Raw genomic sequence first — 23433 nt, forward strand, 5'->3', positions numbered from 1 at the left:
TTACAAACTTGTGACATGTTATTGGTTTACAAACTTGTGACATTTTTCATTGGTTTACAAACTTGTGACATGTCATTGGTTTACAAACTTGTGACATTTGTCATTGGTTTACAAACTTGTGACATGTTATTGGTTTACAAACTTGTGACATGTTATTGGTTTACAAACTTGTGACATTTTTCATTGGTTTACAAACTTGTGACATTTGTCATTCGTTTACAAACTTGTGACATGTCATTGGTTTACAAACTTGTGACATTTATCATTGGTTTACAAACTTGTGACATTTGTCATTGGTTTACAAACTTGTGACATGTCATTGGTTTACAAACTTGTGACATTTGTCATTGGTTTACAAACTTGTGACATTTGTCATTGGTTTACAAACTTGTGACATGTCATTGGTTTACAAACTTGTGACATTTATCATTGGTTTACAAACTTGTGACATTTGTCATTGGTTTACAAACTTGTGACATGTTATTGGTTTACAAACTTGTGACATTTGTCATTGGTTTACAAACTTGTGACATTTGTCATTGGTTTACAAACTTGTGACCTTTTTCATTGGTTTACAAACTTGTGACATTTGTCATTGGTTTACAAACTTGTGACATTTGTCATTGGTTTACAAACTTGTGACATGTCATTGGTTTACAAACTTGTGACATTTGTCATTGGTTTACAAACTTGTGACATGTTATTGGTTTACAAACTTGTGACATTTTTCATTGGTTTACAAACTTGTGACATTTGTCATTGGTTTACAAACTTGTGACATTTGTCATTGGTTTACAAACTTGTAACATGTTATTGGTTTACAAACTTGTGACATTTGTCATTGGTTTACAAACTTGTTACATGTTATTGGTTTACAAACTTGTTACATTTTTCATTGGTTTACAAACTTGTGACATGTTATTGGTTTACAAACTTGTGACATTTGTCATTGGTTTATAAACTTGTGACATTTGTCATTGGTTTACAAACTTGTGACATTTGTCATTGGTTTACAAACTTGTGACATTTGTCATTGGTTTACAAACTTGTGACATGCCATTGGTTTACAAACTTGTGACATTTGTCATTGGTTTACAAACTTGTGACATGTTATTGGTTTACAAACTTGTGACATGTTATTGGTTTACAAACTTGTGACATTTGTCATTGGTTTACAAACTTGTGACATGTCATTGGTTTACAAACTTGTGACATTTGTCATTGGTTTACAAACTTGTGACATGTTATTGGTTTACAAACTTGTGACATTTTTCATTGGTTTACAAACTTGTGACATTTGTCATTGGTTTACAAACTTGTGACATTTGTCATTGGTTTACAAACTTGTAACATGTTATTGGTTTACAAACTTGTGACATTTGTCATTGGTTTACAAACTTGTGACATGTTATTGGTTTACAAACTTGTTACATTTTTCATTGGTTTACAAATTTGTGACATGTTATTGGTTTATAAACTTGTGACATTTATCATTGGTTTACAAACTTGTGACATTTGTCATTGGTTTATAAACTTGTGACATTTGTCATTGGTTTACAAACTTGTGACATTTGTCATTGGTTTACAAACTTGTGACATTTGTCATTGGTTTACAAACTTGTGACATGCCATTGGTTTACAAACTTGTGACATTTGTCATTGGTTTACAAACTTGTGACATGTTATTGGTTTACAAACTTGTGACATGTTATTGGTTTACAAACTTGTGACATTTGTCATTGGTTTACAAACTTGTGACATTTATCATTGGTTTACAAACTTGTGACATTTGTCATTGGTTTACAAACTTGTGACATTTGTCATTGGTTTACAAACTTGTGACATGTCATTGGTTTACAAACTTGTGACATTTATCATTGGTTTACAAACTTGTGACATTTGTCATTGGTTTACAAACTTGTGACATTTGTCATTGGTGTACAAACTTGTGACATTGTCCATAGTACTTAAACTTTTTATTGATTGGTACAAGCAATACAAAATAATAAGTTATCACACATTTTTTTAATTAATTGAAACAATTCTCGTTTTCTCTGTTTATTGATATAAATGTATTAGTTCTGAAATGAACAGTTGAGTTTCTTGTCGTTTCGATCAATATGCTTTGATCGTCCACAGGAGTTAGAATGAACCTTCAAACAATATATTTCTCTGTTTATTCGTAGACAAACAAACTATTAATGAACAATTTTGTTTACAATGGTTGTCACTTGTACACATTTGTAAATCTTGGCATGTCTTTTTATACTGATTTTTAATTTAGTTTTGCGTAGTGTAAATATAGAAATAACCGAAGTGTGTGTAAATATGTTTCACTAAGGTGTATGTGCAAATATAGTGTTAGTAATCATGGTGTAACTTGCTTGTCTAGAGGTAATGCAAATAATTATAGTTTAACAAAATTATTAATATATTTATTTTTATTACTATTTTTAAATTGGTTGTTTTTAATATTTTTCTATTTTATTGCTTTTTACAATTATTGAGTGTAAAAAAAAATTGTAGATCATTATCTCAGGAAATTAATCTGCTGCTGATTACGCTTAATAATGTTATTAATGCAATTAACACAGAATATGTAGTATCCAATACATTCTTAGATGAGACACCTCATTACCCATGGCTACATCGTCATAATACCCATTGGTACTTTAGTATCTTGTACCTGCAGATACCAATACCAATGGATACTTTAAATTGTATATTGTACCTGCAGATACCAATACCCATGGACACTTAATTGTATATTGTACCTGCAGATACCAATACCAATGGATACTTTAAATAGTATCTTGTACCTGCAGATACCAATACCCATGGATACTTTAAATTGTATTTTGTACCTGCAGATATCAATACCAATGGGTACTTTAAATTGTATCTTGTACCTGCAGATACCAATACCAATGGATACTTTAAATAGTATCTTGTACCTGCAGATACCAATACCCATGGATACTTTAAATAGTATCTTGTGCCTGCAGATACCAATACCAATGGGTACTTTAAATAGTATCTTGTACCAGCAAATACCAATACCAATGGATACTTTAAATAGTATCTTGTAACTGCAAATACCAATACCAATGGATACTTTAAATAGTATCTTGTACCTGCAAATACCTATACCAATGGATACTTTAAATAGTATCTTGTGCCTCCAGATATCAATACCAATGGGTACTTTAAATAGTTTCTTGTACCTGCAAATACCAATACCAATGGGTACCTTATAGTAACTTGTACCTCATTATACCCTTGGGTACTTTAGTATCTTGTAGCTGAAGGTACCAATACCCATCAATAGTTAGTATTGTACATGGGTACATCAGTATATTTGACCTAGAGATAATGTACCTCATTTACCCATGGTTACATTCTTGTACCTACATGGGTACCATAGTATCTTGTCTTGTATATCTACCAATTGGTACATTGACCATGTAATATAATCACATCATACATCAGTATGTGTAGTAAGTCCAACACCAGATATAAATGTGCATTATCATTAAATACCATTTAGAGGCAATATTATTTTAATTTATGAAGAAATATGTCCCAAAGTGTGAAATACCATTATGCCACTGCCATTATGGAAACTATTTATTTGTCTGTTCATCATTGCTTTCACATACAGTTACTACTCTATTTTCGATCTGATCAGAATCCAGTAGGCAACTGATAATTGTTTAGTTTCTTTATAACATTTAAAAGAGATGTATAATATGGATTTAGGTCTAGTATGCTACAATTAGGAGAATCACATTCAATTGCTTTTCCAGTAGCAACATGGAATAATAACCACACAGCTTCACCCTTATGATTGTGAACACTGTCTTTTGACATTAACTTACCTTAGGTAATAGTTTCATGTGTTAATGTATTTATTTTATGAATATGATATTCTTATTAAGATACTGTATGTATAATTACATGATTTAGAAATATCACATAAAATTCATGATCAATGGCACCTCTTGTTTGCCCTAAATGATATTCCCAGTGTGCTAGCAATCGGTAAATACTGTACATGTGACATAATATTTGTTGTGTATGTTAGATGAGTGTGTTCTTTTTGAAGACAGCTGATTTTTTTATCATTCTTCACTAAGCTCGATGTTTTGATTTGTGTTGGGTCGGAAAACAGGAGGCATTAGGTCTAATAATCTATATACTTGTTATTTATTTATACTTAATACAATTATACTTGCTGATATCCACCTAATTCTCAGTGATGTACCTATCGTAATAGGAATATTTGGTAATACAGCATCTCATTTATATCACATGTGGTGCCTGTATTATTTAAGGTTAGGTTACTACTAGATACATGTGAATGTTGTATTACCAAATATTCCTATGATACAGTACCAAAAATCAGCTGTGATATCCTATCTTTTGCATTGAATCCACGGCTGATTAGAACATACAGTATTACACTATCCTTGATTTTACTTAGCCAGCTACTCAGATGATTTGCCCTACTCTGACTAATTGTACTATATAGACTAAGATATATTACCAATTTTCAACTGTTCACAATATTTATTACTTTGTATATTTATATATTTTGTTGATTTAAACTTTACATATATACAGTATTGTATCTTCATTGAAAGTATGGTAAATGTATGGTTTTACTATCAATCAGGGGATAAGATAAGCCCCCTGCATAAAATCTGCTTTTACGGTACCTATGTTTTGATTACAGACAGATACTGTATGCAAGAAATCATTCCTTCACATCAAAAGGAACACTTTGCATCTTATTATTTTGTGCAGAGCAAACAATTATTAAATTTCTTTTAGATAACTGTTACTGTTAAAGAAATTGCAATTGAACATTGCATTAACATTAAAAAAAATATAAAAGTGTGTGCTATATAGTTGCTGAAATGTAGTGTAAATATTAATTTCTTAATTTTGATTTTGCTTATTATTGCATTGCTGTTGGTTACCTAGATATTATATAAGGGTACAATTATGACCCATTTAGGTTCAAGATATATTCATTTATTGCATTTAAAAAATGAACATTGTATTAACTTTAAATACGATTCAATGAATAGAGGGTGAATCCATAAATAATAAATGATTTTCACTTAGATTGCACATTTGAAGGATGGATGGTGATTAGTGAGGGTCAGCAGAGGCCCATTTAGTTTTTGATTATTAACTAATATTCAATTCACTTTTAATTAATTATTATTATATTAATTATTTTAATATCTAATTATAGCTAAAAATAAATTTAGTTAGTTAATATAAATATAAAATTAGTTAAGAATTAAAATTGTTTTTAAAAGAATGAGCCATATAATATATTAATGTACACTACTGATGGAAAGATGTATGTCCCCCAAAATATGAAAAACAAAGTTGATTGATTTGCCGAGAAAACAACACACAGAAAAACAACAATGTAATTAATTTGCTTCAAAGTGAATAACTATTATTAAATATTTTCTTCAAGGGAACAATATATCTTTAAAAACAGTTTTTAAAATAATTTACATTTAAATAGTATGTTTTTTAATTGTTATTCATCACATTTATTGTGAAAGCAATTATTTAACCCCTGATATACCCATATTATTGCACTATGTATTACCATGAAGGATATTATTAGACATTACATTGGACATATGATATGTGAAATGTATTATGCAAAATTAATTTATATTCTGAAGTCTTGCCATACATGATACAAAGCTATGCAATTGCTCATTTGAAATGTTAGATCAATGGTAAATTGTACGTATCGCTGGTTGAAGGCCCACATTCGGTTTTTTCCTTCTCAGTACAGTTTATTTTAAAGAAAAAGGCAAGCTGGTAAAGTGTAATATGTTAAATTGAAAAATGTCACTCCATATGAAATACTGCTTTATGTTTGTTGCCATTGGTTTTGAAATAGTAATAGTGCTGTTTTCTTCTTGAAATAAATATTTACGATATGCAAATTAGTGTACATTGTGTATAATTCAAGTTGCATTCATTCATTTTTCTCCTAGATGTACAAGGCTAAGGCAGTATGGCATAAATTAGGACATTATAGGGGCTCTATATAAGAATGGGTTCCCAAGCCAACAGATTTGCCAAGAAATGTGTCCTTAGTCTGGAGCTCTGGGTTTCATGCCTCAACATCCACCAGATTTTTTTCTTTTAGTAGTTTGCGAGATAATTTAGAACGAAATGAAGGCGAAAACAAACCGAAAGTAGAATGTACCGTAAATCGTGCGTGAAGCGTGAAACCTACCCCCATTTGTAAGGACTTATTGCCTGAAACCTACCCCCATTTGTAAGGACTTATTGCCTGAAACCTACCCCCATTTGTAAGGACTTATTGCATGAAACCTACCCCCATTTGTAAGGACTTATTGCATGAAACCTACCCCCATTTGTAAGGACTTATTGCGTGAAACCTACCCCCATTTGTAAGGACTTATTGCATGAAACCTACCCCCATTTGTAAGGACTTATTGCATGAAACCTACCCCCATTTGTAAGGACTTATTGCGTGAAACCTACCCCCATTTGTAAGGACTTATTGCATGAAACCTACCCCCATTTGTAAGGACTTATTGCGTGAAACCTACCCCCATTTGTAAGGACTTATTGCCTGAAACCTACCCCCATTTGTAAGGACTTATTGCGTGAAACCTACCCCCATTTGTAAGGACTTATTGCATGAAACCTACCCCCATTTGTAAGGACTTATTGCATGAAACCTACCCCCATTTGTAAGGACTTATTGCATGAAACCTACCCCCATTTGTAAGGACTTATTGCATGAAACCTACCCCCATTTGTAAGGACTTATTGCATGAAACCTACCCCCATTTGTAAGGACTTATTGCGTGAAACCTACCCCCATTTGTAAGGACTTATTGCATGAAACCTACCCCCATTTGTAAGGACTTATTGCGTGAAACCTACCCCCATTTGTAAGGACTTATTGCATGAAACCTACCCCCATTTGTAAGGACTTATTGCATGAAACCTACCCCCATTTGTAAGGACTTATTGCATGAAACCTACCCCCATTTGTAAGGACTTATTGCATGAAACCTACCCCCATTTGTAAGGACTTATTGCATGAAACCTACCCCCATTTGTAAGGACTTATTGCATGAAACCTACCCCCATTTGTAAGGACTTATTGCATGAAACCTACCCCCATTTGTAAGGACTTATTGCGTGAAACCTACCCCCATTTGTAAGGACTTATTGCGTGAAACCTACCCCCATTTGTAAGGACTTATTGCATGAAACCTACCCCCATTTGTAAGGACTTATTGCCTGAAACCTACCCCCATTTGTAAGGACTTATTGCATGAAACCTACCCCCATTTGTAAGGACTTATTGCGTGAAACCTACCCCCATTTGTAAGGACTTATTGCATGAAACCTACCCCCATTTGTAAGGACTTATTGCATGAAACCTACCCCCATTTGTAAGGACTTATTGCCTGAAACCTACCCCCATTTGTAAGGACTTATTGCGTGAAACCTACCCCCATTTGTAAGGACTTATTGCGTGAAACCTACCCCCATTTGTAAGGACTTATTGCATGAAACCTACCCCCATTTGTAAGGACTTATTGCGTGAAACCTACCCCCATTTGTAAGGACTTATTGCGTGAAACCTACCCCCATTTGTAAGGACTTATTGCGTGAAACCTACCCCCATTTGTAAGGACTTATTGCATGAAACCTACCCCCATTTGTAAGGACTTATTGCGTGAAACCTACCCCCATTTGTAAGGACTTATTGCATGAAACCTACCCCCATTTGTAAGGACTTATTGCGTGAAACCTACCCCCATTTGTAAGGACTTATTGCATGAAACCTACCCCCATTTGTAAGGACTTATTGCATGAAACCTACCCCCATTTGTAAGGACTTATTGCATGAAACCTACCCCCATTTGTAAGGACTTATTGCATGAAACCTACCCCCATTTGTAAGGACTTATTGCATGAAACCTACCCCCATTTGTAAGGACTTATTGCATGAAACCTACCCCCATTTGTAAGGACTTATTGCGTGAAACCTACCCCCATTTGTAAGGACTTATTGCGTGAAACCTACCCCCATTTGTAAGGACTTATTGCGTGAAACCTACCCCCATTTGTAAGGACTTATTGCATGAAACCTACCCCCATTTGTAAGGACTTATTGCGTGAAACCTACCCCCATTTGTAAGGACTTATTGCATGAAACCTACCCCCATTTGTAAGGACTTATTGCATGAAACCTACCCCCATTTGTAAGGACTTATTGCATGAAACCTACCCCCATTTGTAAGGACTTATTGCATGAAACCTACCCCCATTTGTAAGGACTTATTGCGTGAAACCTACCCCCATTTGTAAGGACTTATTGCGTGAAACCTACCCCCATTTGTAAGGACTTATTGCATGAAACCTACCCCCATTTGTAAGGACTTATTGCCTGAAACCTACCCCCATTTGTAAGGACTTATTGCATGAAACCTACCCCCATTTGTAAGGACTTATTGCGTGAAACCTACCCCCATTTGTAAGGACTTATTGCCTGAAACCTACCCCCATTTGTAAGGACTTATTGCATGAAACCTACCCCCATTTGTAAGGACTTATTGCGTGAAACCTACCCCCATTTGTAAGGACTTATTGCGTGAAACCTACCCCCATTTGTAAGGACTTATTGCATGAAACCTACCCCCATTTGTAAGGACTTATTGCGTGAAACCTACCCCCATTTGTAAGGACTTATTGCGTGAAACCTACCCCCATTTGTAAGGACTTATTGCCTGAAACCTACCCCCATTTGTAAGGACTTATTGCATGAAACCTACCCCCATTTGTAAGGACTTATTGCGTGAAACCTACCCCCATTTGTAAGGACTTATTGCATGAAACCTACCCCCATTTGTAAGGACTTATTGCATGAAACCTACCCCCATTTGTAAGGACTTATTGCATGAAACCTACCCCCATTTGTAAGGACTTATTGCATGAAACCTACCCCCATTTGTAAGGACTTATTGCCTGAAACCTACCCCCATTTGTAAGGACTTATTGCCTGAAACCTACCCCCATTTGTAAGGACTTATTGCGTGAAACCTACCCCCATTTGTAAGGACTTATTGCGTGAAACCTACCCCCATTTGTAAGGACTTATTGCGTGAAACCTACCCCCATTTGTAAGGACTTATTGCGTGAAACCTACCCCCATTTGTAAGGACTTATTGCATGAAACCTACCCCCATTTGTAAGGACTTATTGCATGAAACCTACCCCCATTTGTAAGGACTTATTGCGTGAAACCTACCCCCATTTGTAAGGACTTATTGCGTGAAACCTACCCCCATTTGTAAGGACTTATTGCGTGAAACCTACCCCCATTTGTAAGGACTTATTGCGTGAAACCTACCCCCATTTGTAAGGACTTATTGCGTGAAACCTACCCCCATTTGTAAGGACTTATTGCGTGAAACCTACCCCCATTTGTAAGGACTTATTGCGTGAAACCTACCCCCATTTGTAAGGACTTATTGCATGAAACCTACCCCCATTTGTAAGGACTTATTGCGTGAAACCTACCCCCATTTGTAAGGACTTATTGCATGAAACCTACCCCCATTTGTAAGGACTTATTGCATGAAACCTACCCCCATTTGTAAGGACTTATTGCATGAAACCTACCCCCATTTGTAAGGACTTATTGCATGAAACCTACCCCCATTTGTAAGGACTTATTGCGTGAAACCTACCCCCATTTGTAAGGACTTATTGCGTGAAACCTACCCCCATTTGTAAGGACTTATTGCGTGAAACCTACCCCCATTTGTAAGGACTTATTGCCTGAAACCTACCCCCATTTGTAAGGACTTATTGCGTGAAACCTACCCCCATTTGTAAGGACTTATTGCGTGAAACCTACCCCCATTTGTAAGGACTTATTGCCTGAAACCTACCCCCATTTGTAAGGACTTATTGCGTGAAACCTACCCCCATTTGTAAGGACTTATTGCGTGAAACCTACCCCCATTTGTAAGGACTTATTGCATGAAACCTACCCCCATTTGTAAGGACTTATTGCGTGAAACCTACCCCCATTTGTAAGGACTTATTGCGTGAAACCTACCCCCATTTGTAAGGACTTATTGCGTGAAACCTACCCCCATTTGTAAGGACTTATTGCGTGAAACCTACCCCCATTTGTAAGGACTTATTGCCTGAAACCTACCCCCATTTGTAAGGACTTATTGCCTGAAACCTACCCCCATTTGTAAGGACTTATTGCCTGAAACCTACCCCCATTTGTAAGGACTTATTGCCTGAAACCTACCCCCATTTGTAAGGACTTATTGCGTGAAACCTACCCCCATTTGTAAGGACTTATTGCGTGAAACCTACCCCCATTTGTAAGGACTTATTGCGTGAAACCTACCCCCATTTGTAAGGACTTATTGCGTGAAACCTACCCCCATTTGTAAGGACTTATTGCGTGAAACCTACCCCCATTTGTAAGGACTTATTGCGTGAAACCTACCCCCATTTGTAAGGACTTATTGCGTGAAACCTACCCCCATTTGTAAGGACTTATTGCGTGAAACCTACCCCCATTTGTAAGGACTTATTGCCTGAAACCTACCCCCATTTGTAAGGACTTATTGCATGAAACCTACCCCCATTTGTAAGGACTTATTGCGTGAAACCTACCCCCATTTGTAAGGACTTATTGCGTGAAACCTACCCCCATTTGTAAGGACTTATTGCGTGAAACCTACCCCCATTTGTAAGGACTTATTGCGTGAAACCTACCCCCATTTGTAAGGACTTATTGCGTGAAACCTACCCCCATTTGTAAGGACTTATTGCGTGAAACCTACCCCCATTTGTAAGGACTTATTGCGTGAAACCTACCCCCATTTGTAAGGACTTATTGCCTGAAACCTACCCCCATTTGTAAGGACTTATTGCATGAAACCTACCCCCATTTGTAAGGACTTATTGCGTGAAACCTACCCCCATTTGTAAGGACTTATTGCGTGAAACCTACCCCCATTTGTAAGGACTTATTGCGTGAAACCTACCCCCATTTGTAAGGACTTATTGCGTGAAACCTACCCCCATTTGTAAGGACTTATTGCGTGAAACCTACCCCCATTTGTAAGGACTTATTGCGTGAAACCTACCCCCATTTGTAAGGACTTATTGCGTGAAACCTACCCCCATTTGTAAGGACTTATTGCCTGAAACCTACCCCCATTTGTAAGGACTTATTGCATGAAACCTACCCCCATTTGTAAGGACTTATTGCGTGAAACCTACCCCCATTTGTAAGGACTTATTGCGTGAAACCTACCCCCATTTGAATTGTAAGGACTTATTGCGTGAAACCTACCCCCATTTGTAAGGACTTATTGCGTGAAACCTACCCCCATTTGTAAGGACTTATTGCGTGAAACCTACCCCCATTTGTAAGGACTTATTGCGTGAAACCTACCCCCATTTGTAAGGACTTATTGCGTGAAACCTACCCCCATTTGTAAGGACTTATTGCCTGAAACCTACCCCCATTTGTAAGGACTTATTGCGTGAAACCTACCCCCATTTGTAAGGACTTATTGCGTGAAACCTACCCCCATTTGTAAGGACTTATTGCGTGAAACCTACCCCCATTTGTAAGGACTTATTGCATGAAACCTACCCCCATTTGTAAGGACTTATTGCGTGAAACCTACCCCCATTTGTAAGGACTTATTGCCTGAAACCTACCCCCATTTGTAAGGACTTATTGCCTGAAACCTACCCCCATTTGTAAGGACTTATTGCGTGAAACCTACCCCCATTTGTAAGGACTTATTGCGTGAAACCTACCCCCATTTGTAAGGACTTATTGCGTGAAACCTACCCCCATTTGTAAGGACTTATTGCGTGAAACCTACCCCCATTTGTAAGGACTTATTGCCTGAAACCTACCCCCATTTGTAAGGACTTATTGCGTGAAACCTACCCCCATTTGTAAGGACTTATTGCGTGAAACCTACCCCCATTTGTAAGGACTTATTGCGTGAAACCTACCCCCATTTGTAAGGACTTATTGCCTGAAACCTACCCCCATTTGTAAGGACTTATTGCCTGAAACCTACCCCCATTTGTAAGGACTTATTGCGTGAAACCTACCCCCATTTGTAAGGACTTATTGCGTGAAACCTACCCCCATTTGTAAGGACTTATTGCGTGAAACCTACCCCCATTTGTAAGGACTTATTGCGTGAAACCTACCCCCATTTGTAAGGACTTATTGCATGAAACCTACCCCCATTTGTAAGGACTTATTGCGTGAAACCTACCCCCATTTGTAAGGACTTATTGCGTGAAACCTACCCCCATTTGTAAGGACTTATTGCGTGAAACCTACCCCCATTTGTAAGGACTTATTGCGTGAAACCTACCCCCATTTGTAAGGACTTATTGCGTGAAACCTACCCCCATTTGTAAGGACTTATTGCGTGAAACCTACCCCCATTTGTAAGGACTTATTGCGTGAAACCTACCCCCATTTGTAAGGACTTATTGCGTGAAACCTACCCCCATTTGTAAGGACTTATTGCGTGAAACCTACCCCCATTTGTAAGGACTTATTGCGTGAAACCTACCCCCATTTGTAAGGACTTATTGCGTGAAACCTACCCCCATTTGTAAGGACTTATTGCATGAAACCTACCCCCATTTGTAAGGACTTATTGCGTGAAACCTACCCCCATTTGTAAGGACTTATTGCGTGAAACCTACCCCCATTTGTAAGGACTTATTGCGTGAAACCTACCCCCATTTGTAAGGACTTATTGCGTGAAACCTACCCCCATTTGTAAGGACTTATTGCGTGAAACCTACCCCCATTTGTAAGGACTTATTGCGTGAAACCTACCCCCATTTGTAAGGACTTATTGCGTGAAACCTACCCCCATTTGTAAGGACTTATTGCGTGAAACCTACCCCCATTTGTAAGGACTTATTGCGTGAAACCTACCCCCATTTGTAAGGACTTATTGCGTGAAACCTACCCCCATTTGTAAGGACTTATTGCGTGAAACCTACCCCCATTTGTAAGGACTTATTGCGTGAAACCTACCCCCATTTGTAAGGACTTATTGCGTGAAACCTACCCCCATTTGTAAGGACTTATTGCGTGAAACCTACCCCCATTTGTAAGGACTTATTGCGTGAAACCTACCCCCATTTGTAAGGACTTATTGCCTGAAACCTAACCCCATTTGTAAGGACTTATTGCGTGAAACCTACCCCCATTTGTAAGGACTTATTGCCTGAAACCTACCCCCATTTGTAAGGACTTATTGCCTGAAACCTACCCCCATTTGTAAGGACTTATTGCCTGAAACCTACCCCCATTTGTAAGGACTTATTGCGTGAAACCTACCCCCATTTGTAAGGACTTATTGCATGAAACCTACCCCCATTTGTAAGGACTTATTGCGTGAAACCTACCCCCATTTGTAAGGACTTATTGCGTGAAACCTACCCCCATTTGTAAGGACTTATTGCGTGAAACCTACCCCCATTTGTAAGGACTTATTGCGTGAAACCTACCCCCATTTGTAAGGACTTATTGCCTGAAACCTACCCCCATTTTCCGTCAAATTCTACAGGTTAGATCTTCCCAAGTGCAATGTTTTTTTACAGTTAGTCCATTTGGATTATTTTGAAAAATTTAAGACCAAAATTAAAGCTCTATAACAACTGGTGACCTTATGAACAATATTTTGCCTATGGGAACAACAATTTGATATTTAGGTATAATTATTACAAAAAGTCCATATTTTTTAAAAATCATCTAAAAGCTCTTTGTTTTGAGGTTTTAAATTATAATATTCAACAATCGGAATAGACAGAACTATTAAATCACTATGAGAGTACAACAGTGCTTTATATCCATTATATTTATTTCTCATATTTTTATTGTATACACCGTAGTATCATCCTTGCTTGTGATATATATTTCAAAACTTTAGTTCCATCTCCCTGGGCCTTTAAACCTTTAGTTACATCTCCCTAGGCCTTTAAACCTTTAGTTCCATCTCCCTAGGCCTTTAAACCTTTAGTTCCATCTCCCTAGGCCTTTAAACCTTTAGTTCCATCTCCCTAGGCCTTTAAACCTTTAGTTCCGTCTCCCTAGGCCTTTAAACCTTTAGTTCCATCTCCTTAGGCCTTTAAACCTTTAGTTCCATCTCCCTAGGCCTTTAAACCTTTAGTTCCATCTCCCTAGGCCTTTAAACCTTTAGTTCCATCTCCCTAGGCCTTGCCTAAACCAGCTTACAGTATGCCATAATGCTTCAGATAGTGGTAAAATAGTTCAACAGATAAAAATATACTGTATATATTGATTATATACTGTATTGCATGCATTGATATCAAAACAAGTGATATTCACGCCATGAAAGCGCAGGTTTTGGTAGGACTTCTGTGACAGTGACCTTTTGTTTTCATGATACACCAGGAAGTATCCTAACACCCCTTTAAATTCCTGAAGTGCTTATTTCAAACTAGCAATCAGCAGTGAAAATATGGTTAATATGCCTATACTAGTCTAGATCATGATTGTTTTCTCTTTTGGGTTAATGAACTCCATGTAAAAATTCTGGTGTTGAGTCAAACACCTGTGTGGCTGGATGGAAAAAAAACGAAAAGTTGCGAAGATAATATCAAAAAGCACATTATCTACAATTTTTGTTTATTTAATTTTGAAAACAAAAACTTCTCCTACATCTTTGTTAAAATATCCATCTTTCTGTTCTCTAACAACTAACTCCCATTTGCCTTCGTCGACACGTTTCTGGAAGGCACCCTCAAGTTTCCCTTTGTTGTAAGCTGGTTCTTGAGATAGCCATTTTTGGTTCATTACAATGATCACAACACCATCTTAAAATAAGCAAACAAATATGTTAATTCATATCATTTATGTTGACTTTAGATACATGTCTAATGTTTTATCAGCAGTATTAAACCAAACATTTTGAATCACCATCTAATACAGTAGACAAAGGCTAGGTTATATAAGGACACACCCACAGACCATGACAAAAAGATGTCATTGATTGGAGTCAAATTAAATTAGATGTATTGTCCCCCTGAAAAAATAGTTTAAACAATTTTTTTGCTGAATATGCCATTATAATGTCACATAATAGTTATCCACTTTGACCAAAAATGGGATGATAAAAAAAATTAAATACTTGAAAAAAAACTATATAGTACAGGAAAACTATGAAATATGGTTGAAAAAATTGCAACAGAATTTATTTCACCACAATGCATTTCTATAAGGTCCCTATATGAACATACTAAAAGTCTAGAAAAATCCAGGTAGGGGAAATAGGTTTTTTTAAACAAAATGGCCGCCAATGGCGAAAATTCCTAAAAAAGGACAAAAAAACATAAATGATAGATCTAATTACCACTTTATAATAGTTTTTACAATGGTTTATATATTTCTTTACAATTTCGAAGATCTGACCTACAATAAACACATTATTTTAAGTGCTGTTAATTAGAAAATGGCCGAAAAACAAATGTTTAAGTATCTAGATATATCCCTATTGTTATAATAATATATAAAACGCAGTCCTTCCTATATAAGACATAGGATTACGGTGTCTATTAATAAATCAGTTCATTCACATTTGTACTGTTATAACAATATATTACAACATTGGTGGTGCCAGTGGGGAGGGGTATAGGGATGGGAGATCAAATGAGAAGGGTGAGGGAGTCTGTCCGTCCCCCCATCCCCTCTCCACAATTGGCTATTTTTTATGTAGACAATATGATGATATTTCCTAATATAAAACAATACCCCATTGAGTGCTGTTTCAAGGATTTTCATTTTTAAAAGTGAGTAAAACTACCCTTTACCGGTATAATATTATCGGCCCAGCCAATTGATGCGGGTTGCGCTCTCCACCCCTCCCCACCCCCCTCCCCCTCATCGGGAAAATCCTTGCGCCACAATCTATTACCGTATTTATTCGGATAAACGCTACATTTAGAAAAATCGAATAAATGCCCCCCTCCCCCTCCATAGGACATCATTTTGAATAACCTACGCCACCGCACCCCCTCCCCTGCTCCCATCGGACATCATTTTGAATTTATTTCCTCGAATGTACGCCCCGCCAGATGCATATTATACACAATATTGTATTTTAACACATCTCTATTTGTAATAGAATTCACTGAATGGTGTTGTATTTGTTCATATCTAAAGGGTGTATTTATTTGATTATACACGTCGTTTCCCACATTACACCCCCAAAAATATACGCCTCTCCGAATAAACTCCTCACGACGATTACACTCCCCCACTACCCTCCTTAAAAATCAACCACCAAGGGCATTTATTTAAATAAATGCGGTAATTTCACTTTCATCTTGTCAGTATCTCATCCTCCATCTATTGGTGGGGAATTGAGCATGTGCTGATGCCGTGGCATTCTTAAAAAATAGTGGAGCAGCAGTCCAAACCATATTTTCTGCAACGGCAATTCATTTTACTACAACCTTATTTATAGGTACATCTAATCAACTTTAATAGTTTCTCTGGTGCTGGTAGTCAATTTGTCATCAATACTTTCCATCCCCAGTCTGTGGGTTGAAGAGTATTTCCTATCCACTGCTATACCTGGTAATAAAGACTCACGAAATGAAATTTTGCAGCAAGGGAATAGATTTGCTTTTTGCAACTTTCTCAAAGTAAAGAGGCTGTCTAAAGTCTCCATTGACTTCCCTCCATAATATATAGGTACCAATGCCAAATTCCTGATGCAATGTTTTCTTTTTTTTTTGGAAACTGTTTGGTTTACAGAATTTGACATACAACTCCTACTGTGATGTGATGATTTTTAAGACCAACACCTTTTCCTAAACCAAATTTACTTACGGCCCATAATTATAGCCTTTAAACACAATAGTAACAAACATACATGGTACATAATAAGTGTCTTTAAATGTTGCTGTTTCGGGCCAAGAGGTTTGATGTAGCAAACAGTGGGCAGTGAGATGAAGGTTTCTGAGTAGTCTAGCAGTGTGTATGGAGTCAATGGAGTAAAAGAGGGCTGCAGGAAAAGTATAAGATTTTTTTTTTGACCAAATGATGCATTGTGTATGACTGTCTCACATAGATGATGAAATAGTATATGTGAGGGAATGTGCACTGCTTCTTTATTGATGAATATGGTTGGTTTGACCCATGTGTTCTTTCCTCTTAAATTTATATTCTGTCACGGTTGCTTCATTTATTGATTTAATACTGTATGTTCTCGATGGGGGAGCACTGTGAATGCATGTAAAGTCTGTCCTTGGTGTGAAGCTCTGTAAAAATTAGTTTGCTTTTTATACATGGAATCCAGGGATATGATACTACATCCCATCTATTTGGTATAGGAAAAGGTCTTAAAAAGTCTTAACACCTGGGCAGTAGTATGCTTACAAACTCTGTAAAACCAAACGTCTCCAAAAAAAAAAGAAACCATCGCATCAGAGGAATTGGCATTGGTAGCTATACTGTATGGAGGAGGAATACGTTCTGGGAGAAAGTAGCAAAAAGCAAAACAGCACTTGAAATAAAGTCTATTCCCCCTACAACAAATGCTGCAAAATGTCATTCCCTGTGTGTATATTACCATGGTACAGCAGTGGATAGAAAGTACTCTTCAACCCACAGACTGGAGGATGGAAAGTTACAAATGGCGTGATGTGTCCATTGATGACAAATTTACCACCAGTACCACTGTTTGTGACGAATACCACGGCATCAGCACATGCTTAATTCCTACCTATAGACAGAGGATGATAACTGGACAATGAAAATGAATGGATTAATAGATTCTAAGATTGTATAATTCTATTGTTGTGACAGTAAAAATGTAAATGAACTGTTTTATTAGACACCGTAGTCCTGCATTATAATGCATAGGACTACGTTGTCTATTATTATAACCGTGGTGATATCTTGATACTTAAATGTGTGTTTTTGTTGCTAAATAGCATTTAAATTAATATGTATATTGCAGTTTAAATGTTTGACACTAAGAAATATAAAAAGCATTATAAAAACTGCTATCAAGTGGTAATTAGATATAAAATATATGTTTTTTGTTCATTTTTAGACATTTTTCGCCATTGGCGGCCATTTTGTTTAAAAAAACCTATTTCCCCTACCTGGATTTTTCTAGACTTTTAGTATGTTCATATAGGGACCTTATAGAAATGCATTGTGGTGAAAAAAATTCTGTTGCAATTTTTTCAACCTTTTACTGATTCTGAGCATATCTTTCCTCTACTAATAATTTACACAAAAAATAGTCAAATTGGCTGCCAGCCAATGGACTTTTGGTTGATTTTAACCATTTATTTTGTCATTGTGTCAAGTGAAAACATTATTTTTTTATCGTATTTCTTTCTACGGAAGTAATTAACTGTATTAAAACTACAAAATAAACTATTCAAAATCTGATTTAATTACTCTTTATTTTTCATGTTTTAATTGTAATTTTTTAAAAATATTAGAAATAAAAAAGGATGTAGACAAACAATCTGGCCTGGCGGAAAAAAAGGTATTTTCAAAGAAAGTACCATACTGGATAAGCCCACCCCCAACTTTTGGCTAATTTTCACATCCACCTACCGTTTATTATATCAAGCTAGGCTAATATTAGCTAGGCTATATCATATGTTTTGTTCACACTCCATCCATTGCTTTTAAATTGAATGTTTAAAATAAGATATTCTACGATAAATGACACGAACTATAAGTTTAATTTTTCGATGCTCTACACTTCGTGTATAGGCAGCGTGAGACTCGTATGGTCGTAAAAACAAATGGGCCACCGAAAATGGTAAATAAATACACAGTACAGTATATTACAAAACCAGTGCATGGGCCCGGATTAATTTTGTATACAATTTTTTGTGTGCCTGGTTGCACACTGTAAAATAATATCTTAGAATTCCAGCAAATTATGTGCTGTTTTTGACGATCTGCATTTTTGGATCCTTGGGTACAAGTCCACCCCCCAAACTTCACGTGATTTCATGTTCAAGGGGGGTTTCTTCTTTTGATTATTACTTTTTTTAAATCCGACCTTCCTGTGAACTTAAAGTGTTCTCCCCAAATTACATTCAGGTAAGTTTTAAAATGTTGAGATATCCCATTTCACAAGAAATCCATAGACCATATCCAAGTAGTAAGCCTACCTGGTTTAACAATACGGCACCAATCTTCAACACAATCTGGTTCTAAATGCCCAGGAGCAAAACAACCACAACACACCAAACCATCATATGTATCTAAAGAACATAAAAGTAGGGAATTCAGAAAGAAAACAAAGACAAAAATGTTTCTTATTATTTTCCATTTTTCCAAATTTATATGTGGAATATACACATTATTAGTGAGCTTTTGCATCGAAACAATACAAAAGATTCTGTTAATGCATATAAGCCAAGTATACCTGCACTGTTTCTTTCATCATCAGGACTGTATTGGTAGATATATTTAATGTTTATTTATTTATTTGTTCTTTCTTTTAATTGAACACTTTCAATACAAAATTTACTGATTTTCAAAGTGGTTCAGTAAATACAACATATAACACAAATCAATTAGTATTAAAATCAAAAAGAACAAAGAAAAGAAATATAAAACTATCTACAATTGTAAATGTAAAAAAGGTATGCATATGTTGGTTAGAGTGAAGATTTGAAAGTTGGAACTTGGCACATGTCTCCTTTTGTCTACCACTACTAATTAAAATTGTTGCTTCTTACTGTACCTGTTTCTATACTAAGTTTCCCTGTAGTAATGAATTCTTGAATGAAATTTGTATATGCTTTACAAGATTTTGCCTTCTCTAGTGATACACTGGATGCATCGAGTGCATGGAAGTCTGTGTACCCTAACTCTTTAATCTGGTAATAAACGAAAATTGATTGTATGATAATAATAGGTTGAAAACAGTTTTTCTTTATAAACTATTCTTTGTAATGAATCTATTTTTTTTTAATATAATGCTCTTGATTATAATGCCACAAGAAATTATATTAAATGAAACACTTTTGGAATTTAAATTTTATTGATTATGTTCTTTTTATTGTAAAGCTGCTTTATTTTTTTTAACGTATGATATTTATACCTCCAAACTAAATAAAAGGAACATACATGTATGCCTAGAAGACCGGTACCAGATCCACAATCCAAGTAACTGGAGTTGATGGCTGTAAAATATCTCTTCATATATTCTGCAGCTATTTGCGGTCCAGTAAAACCATACACTTCCATGTCCTTAAAAATATAACATTTACCATTTCTTATTCTCGTAATCACGGATGAAGGGTGGTCTTGAAGCTTGGTTTACAAAATCAAAATAACTTTAGATATATTGTAACACTAACAGTGTAAATCTGGTTTTAAACTTATTTCTGCAAATCAATATTTGGTATGCTGGTGGTAATAATAATCATTTTCAGTAGGTTGTACAAATGTCCCATTTCTGGAAGTGCTGTGCATGTGAGTTTCCCAGGGTGGTGTGGGGGGGGGGGGGTTATGGGGGGATGGGGTCGTCTGGTGATGGGGTGAGGCGTGAGCTAAGGGAGCTTTTTACAACTAAAATAAAAATATGAACTTCTCTTATATCTATTTTTGACAAGACTAAGGCATATTAAAATTTTGCCTGCCGGCGTTATAACATATATTTATCTTATAATATTATTTACCTGGTCATATGTTTTTGCCCAGGTATCATAGTGTGAAATTCGTTCATTTATACCAACGTCTTCTGACAAAACATTTTTTAAGCTGGAATGTCTAGTATCACTTGTATATTGTCCAGGTTCTGATTTTGACGTCATCCTTTGTCTTCCAAGGTAAAAGTAATTTCTGCAAAAGAGTATCAAAGGAACTTTAAATAGACAAAACTTACCAAAACCAATCTCAACAAAAAAAGAAAATGACTTTAAAAAATTCTTCTAGAAAAGATTAGCCTAGATATGCTAAATAATGACAAATAATAAAAATAATTCCATATTTTCCAATTCCAATTACATAGGCCCTACTACGATTATGGATAATCTATACAACAAATTACAATTAAAAATAGCAACAAAAAAAATCTAAATCTAACTAGAATTTAATTAGTCACTTTGACCAATTATAGGTGATCATTTTAATAAATTAATTTTTTTTAAACATGCACGTACGTTAACATACGATCAGAAAATGCTGATGTATGACATCCTATTATACGCTTATAGTGCTGAGTTGTGCCTATTATGCCATATACTATACTGTATATCTATATACAGGGTAGCATGGAAATGGACTCAAATTTGGTGAATGTACCAAGAAAGATGAGTAGTATGCAATTTGTACAAGAAATTCGTATTTTTTACGCTTTCTATGTACGCACGCAAAAAAACGTGTTTTTGTGCAGTAATATTTTGAAACCCGCAATTAATGGCCTAATGAGATATTATAGTGAACTAAGTCTCATTATGATAAAGATATTGTGAAATTTTTGTAATCATTGACATTAAACTTTTTGAGATATTTGTTACACAAAATCTGTACAGAAAGGAAGAAATAATAAAGATTTCATACAAAATTACAATAACAATAGTACTAGTAGTAGTAATAGTGATCATTTGATTCTAAATGATTGTATGAATGATGTGACCCGATCTGGCAAAACCCTCTCTTTGTCGGCATCTATATATAAATTTACGTAAGGGCAAAATTCGGTAAATCGCGCCTTACTTCTAGAATTTTCACTCAATGGTATATAAAGTTGGTTCGTACTTTCGGTACTGATTTTAACCACCTGATGTAACCCTGTTTACTAATTAAATTAAGTTAGATAATTAGGTATTGACGATTAAAACGAATTTAGGTTCAACGATTTGCCCCAAATAGGGGTGTTTTCCGATCGTGGTATACACTGTCTAATGGATGTCCATCTTGAAAAATACCCGCCACAAAAATGTGAGGTGGCTTCGCATTTTCCTATCTCCTCCTACGATAATTGTTTTTAATAGCTGAAAACCGGTTGAACAGCTAGAGTACACCATCATAATGTTGAAGACAGGCCGATTTTCTTTAAAAAATACTATTTTGATAGATTTAATATACGATTATACAAATGTATTGATTTGCGATGAATGGAACATCCCAATCTCTCAGTCTGCCAGAGTTTGGTTTAACACAAGTACTGTAGGTAAATTTATGAGCCCTTGGTTTAACACATACGGTAGGTAAATATATGGGCCCTTTGAGAATAAACTTGCAATACTTTGACAATACTGTAAATAACTATTTTTGGAACTCATTTGAATCGAAAATTTCTTACTGTGAATGTTCGTCCTGTTAGATAATAATAAACTGATAGATATATAAACACATTATTATATACAAATACACTTTATACTGACAGTTCCTTCTCAACGTTTGTATTAATTAATAATTACCAAAAATATAAACGTTGTAGTGGTGTATCGTGACATGTACTTTAATATTTCAATCGATTATGACAGTGACAGTTTTAACAAAGTATTAAATCGCAAATGTTTTACTGTATTTAGAGGTATATTATGTATAGGCTTATAAAACATGAACAAAATATTTCGTTACTGAGTGGATAAAGAATATATTTAAAAATTGTTCCTCTTTGTACCTATCCGCTTTCCCATCCCTCAACCCTAATGTTACATACAAAACACAAATTGGGTTTCTTATGAGTCCAAATCAAAAATTTGGACTCATTTTGTGAAAAGTTTCTCCTTCGGAAGTAATTCCCAGGGTGCTAATTTTAGTTTACTACATAAATCATCGTGTCTATTTATTCGTTTCTGTAAACGACAATGTATTATAGTCCTGCGGTACGTACATTTGAAATCGCCAGTTTTGTTACGCTGAAATTACTGTAGGCCTATATTCGAGAACCATCTGTGGGCACGACCTAGATGGTACGCGAGCGAAGCGAGCGTACCATCTAGTTTTCAAAATTCACGTAGGCCTAATCAGTCAAAATACGTCCAAATCGACTATAGGGTAGGCTAGGCCTACAGTTTAGGCACCAATTTGACTGGATGAATACTGACGAAGGACCACATAGTGCGTATTATTCGCTAAACATTACAACATTATACATATCTCACTCAGTCTGTTTTATTTTTTACACTCTTTAATTATTATTTATTAGATATTTTAACATTAAAACTTGTCATTTGATGGTTAATTAACTGTTTTTAATTAAAATTCACAGGTAGTTTACGTACGTGGATCGGGACGTGGATTTTATGGCTACGATCGACAGTCGAGTAGAAGTTCTTTGGTAGTACCAAAGA

General features: G+C 35.7%; 1 protein-coding gene across 1 annotated transcript; it reads right to left on the reverse strand.

Annotated features, from left to right (window-relative positions):
• Positions 1-13962: 13962 nt before the first annotated feature.
• Positions 13963-23433, reverse strand: LOC140060336 (methyltransferase-like protein 27). The gene is made up of 6 exons (XM_072106497.1): positions 23365-23433; positions 20809-20971; positions 20255-20377; positions 19869-20004; positions 19291-19383; positions 13963-14958 (listed from the first exon to the last, which is right to left on the reverse strand). Exons 2-6 carry the CDS (start codon positions 20941-20943, stop codon positions 14771-14773), a joined length of 675 nt encoding a protein of 224 aa, XP_071962598.1. The 5' UTR covers positions 20944-20971; positions 23365-23433; the 3' UTR covers positions 13963-14770.

This window comes from Antedon mediterranea, chromosome 10 (genome assembly GCF_964355755.1).
Source record: "Antedon mediterranea chromosome 10, ecAntMedi1.1, whole genome shotgun sequence".
Classification (NCBI taxonomy): Eukaryota; Metazoa; Echinodermata; class Crinoidea; order Comatulida; family Antedonidae; genus Antedon; species Antedon mediterranea.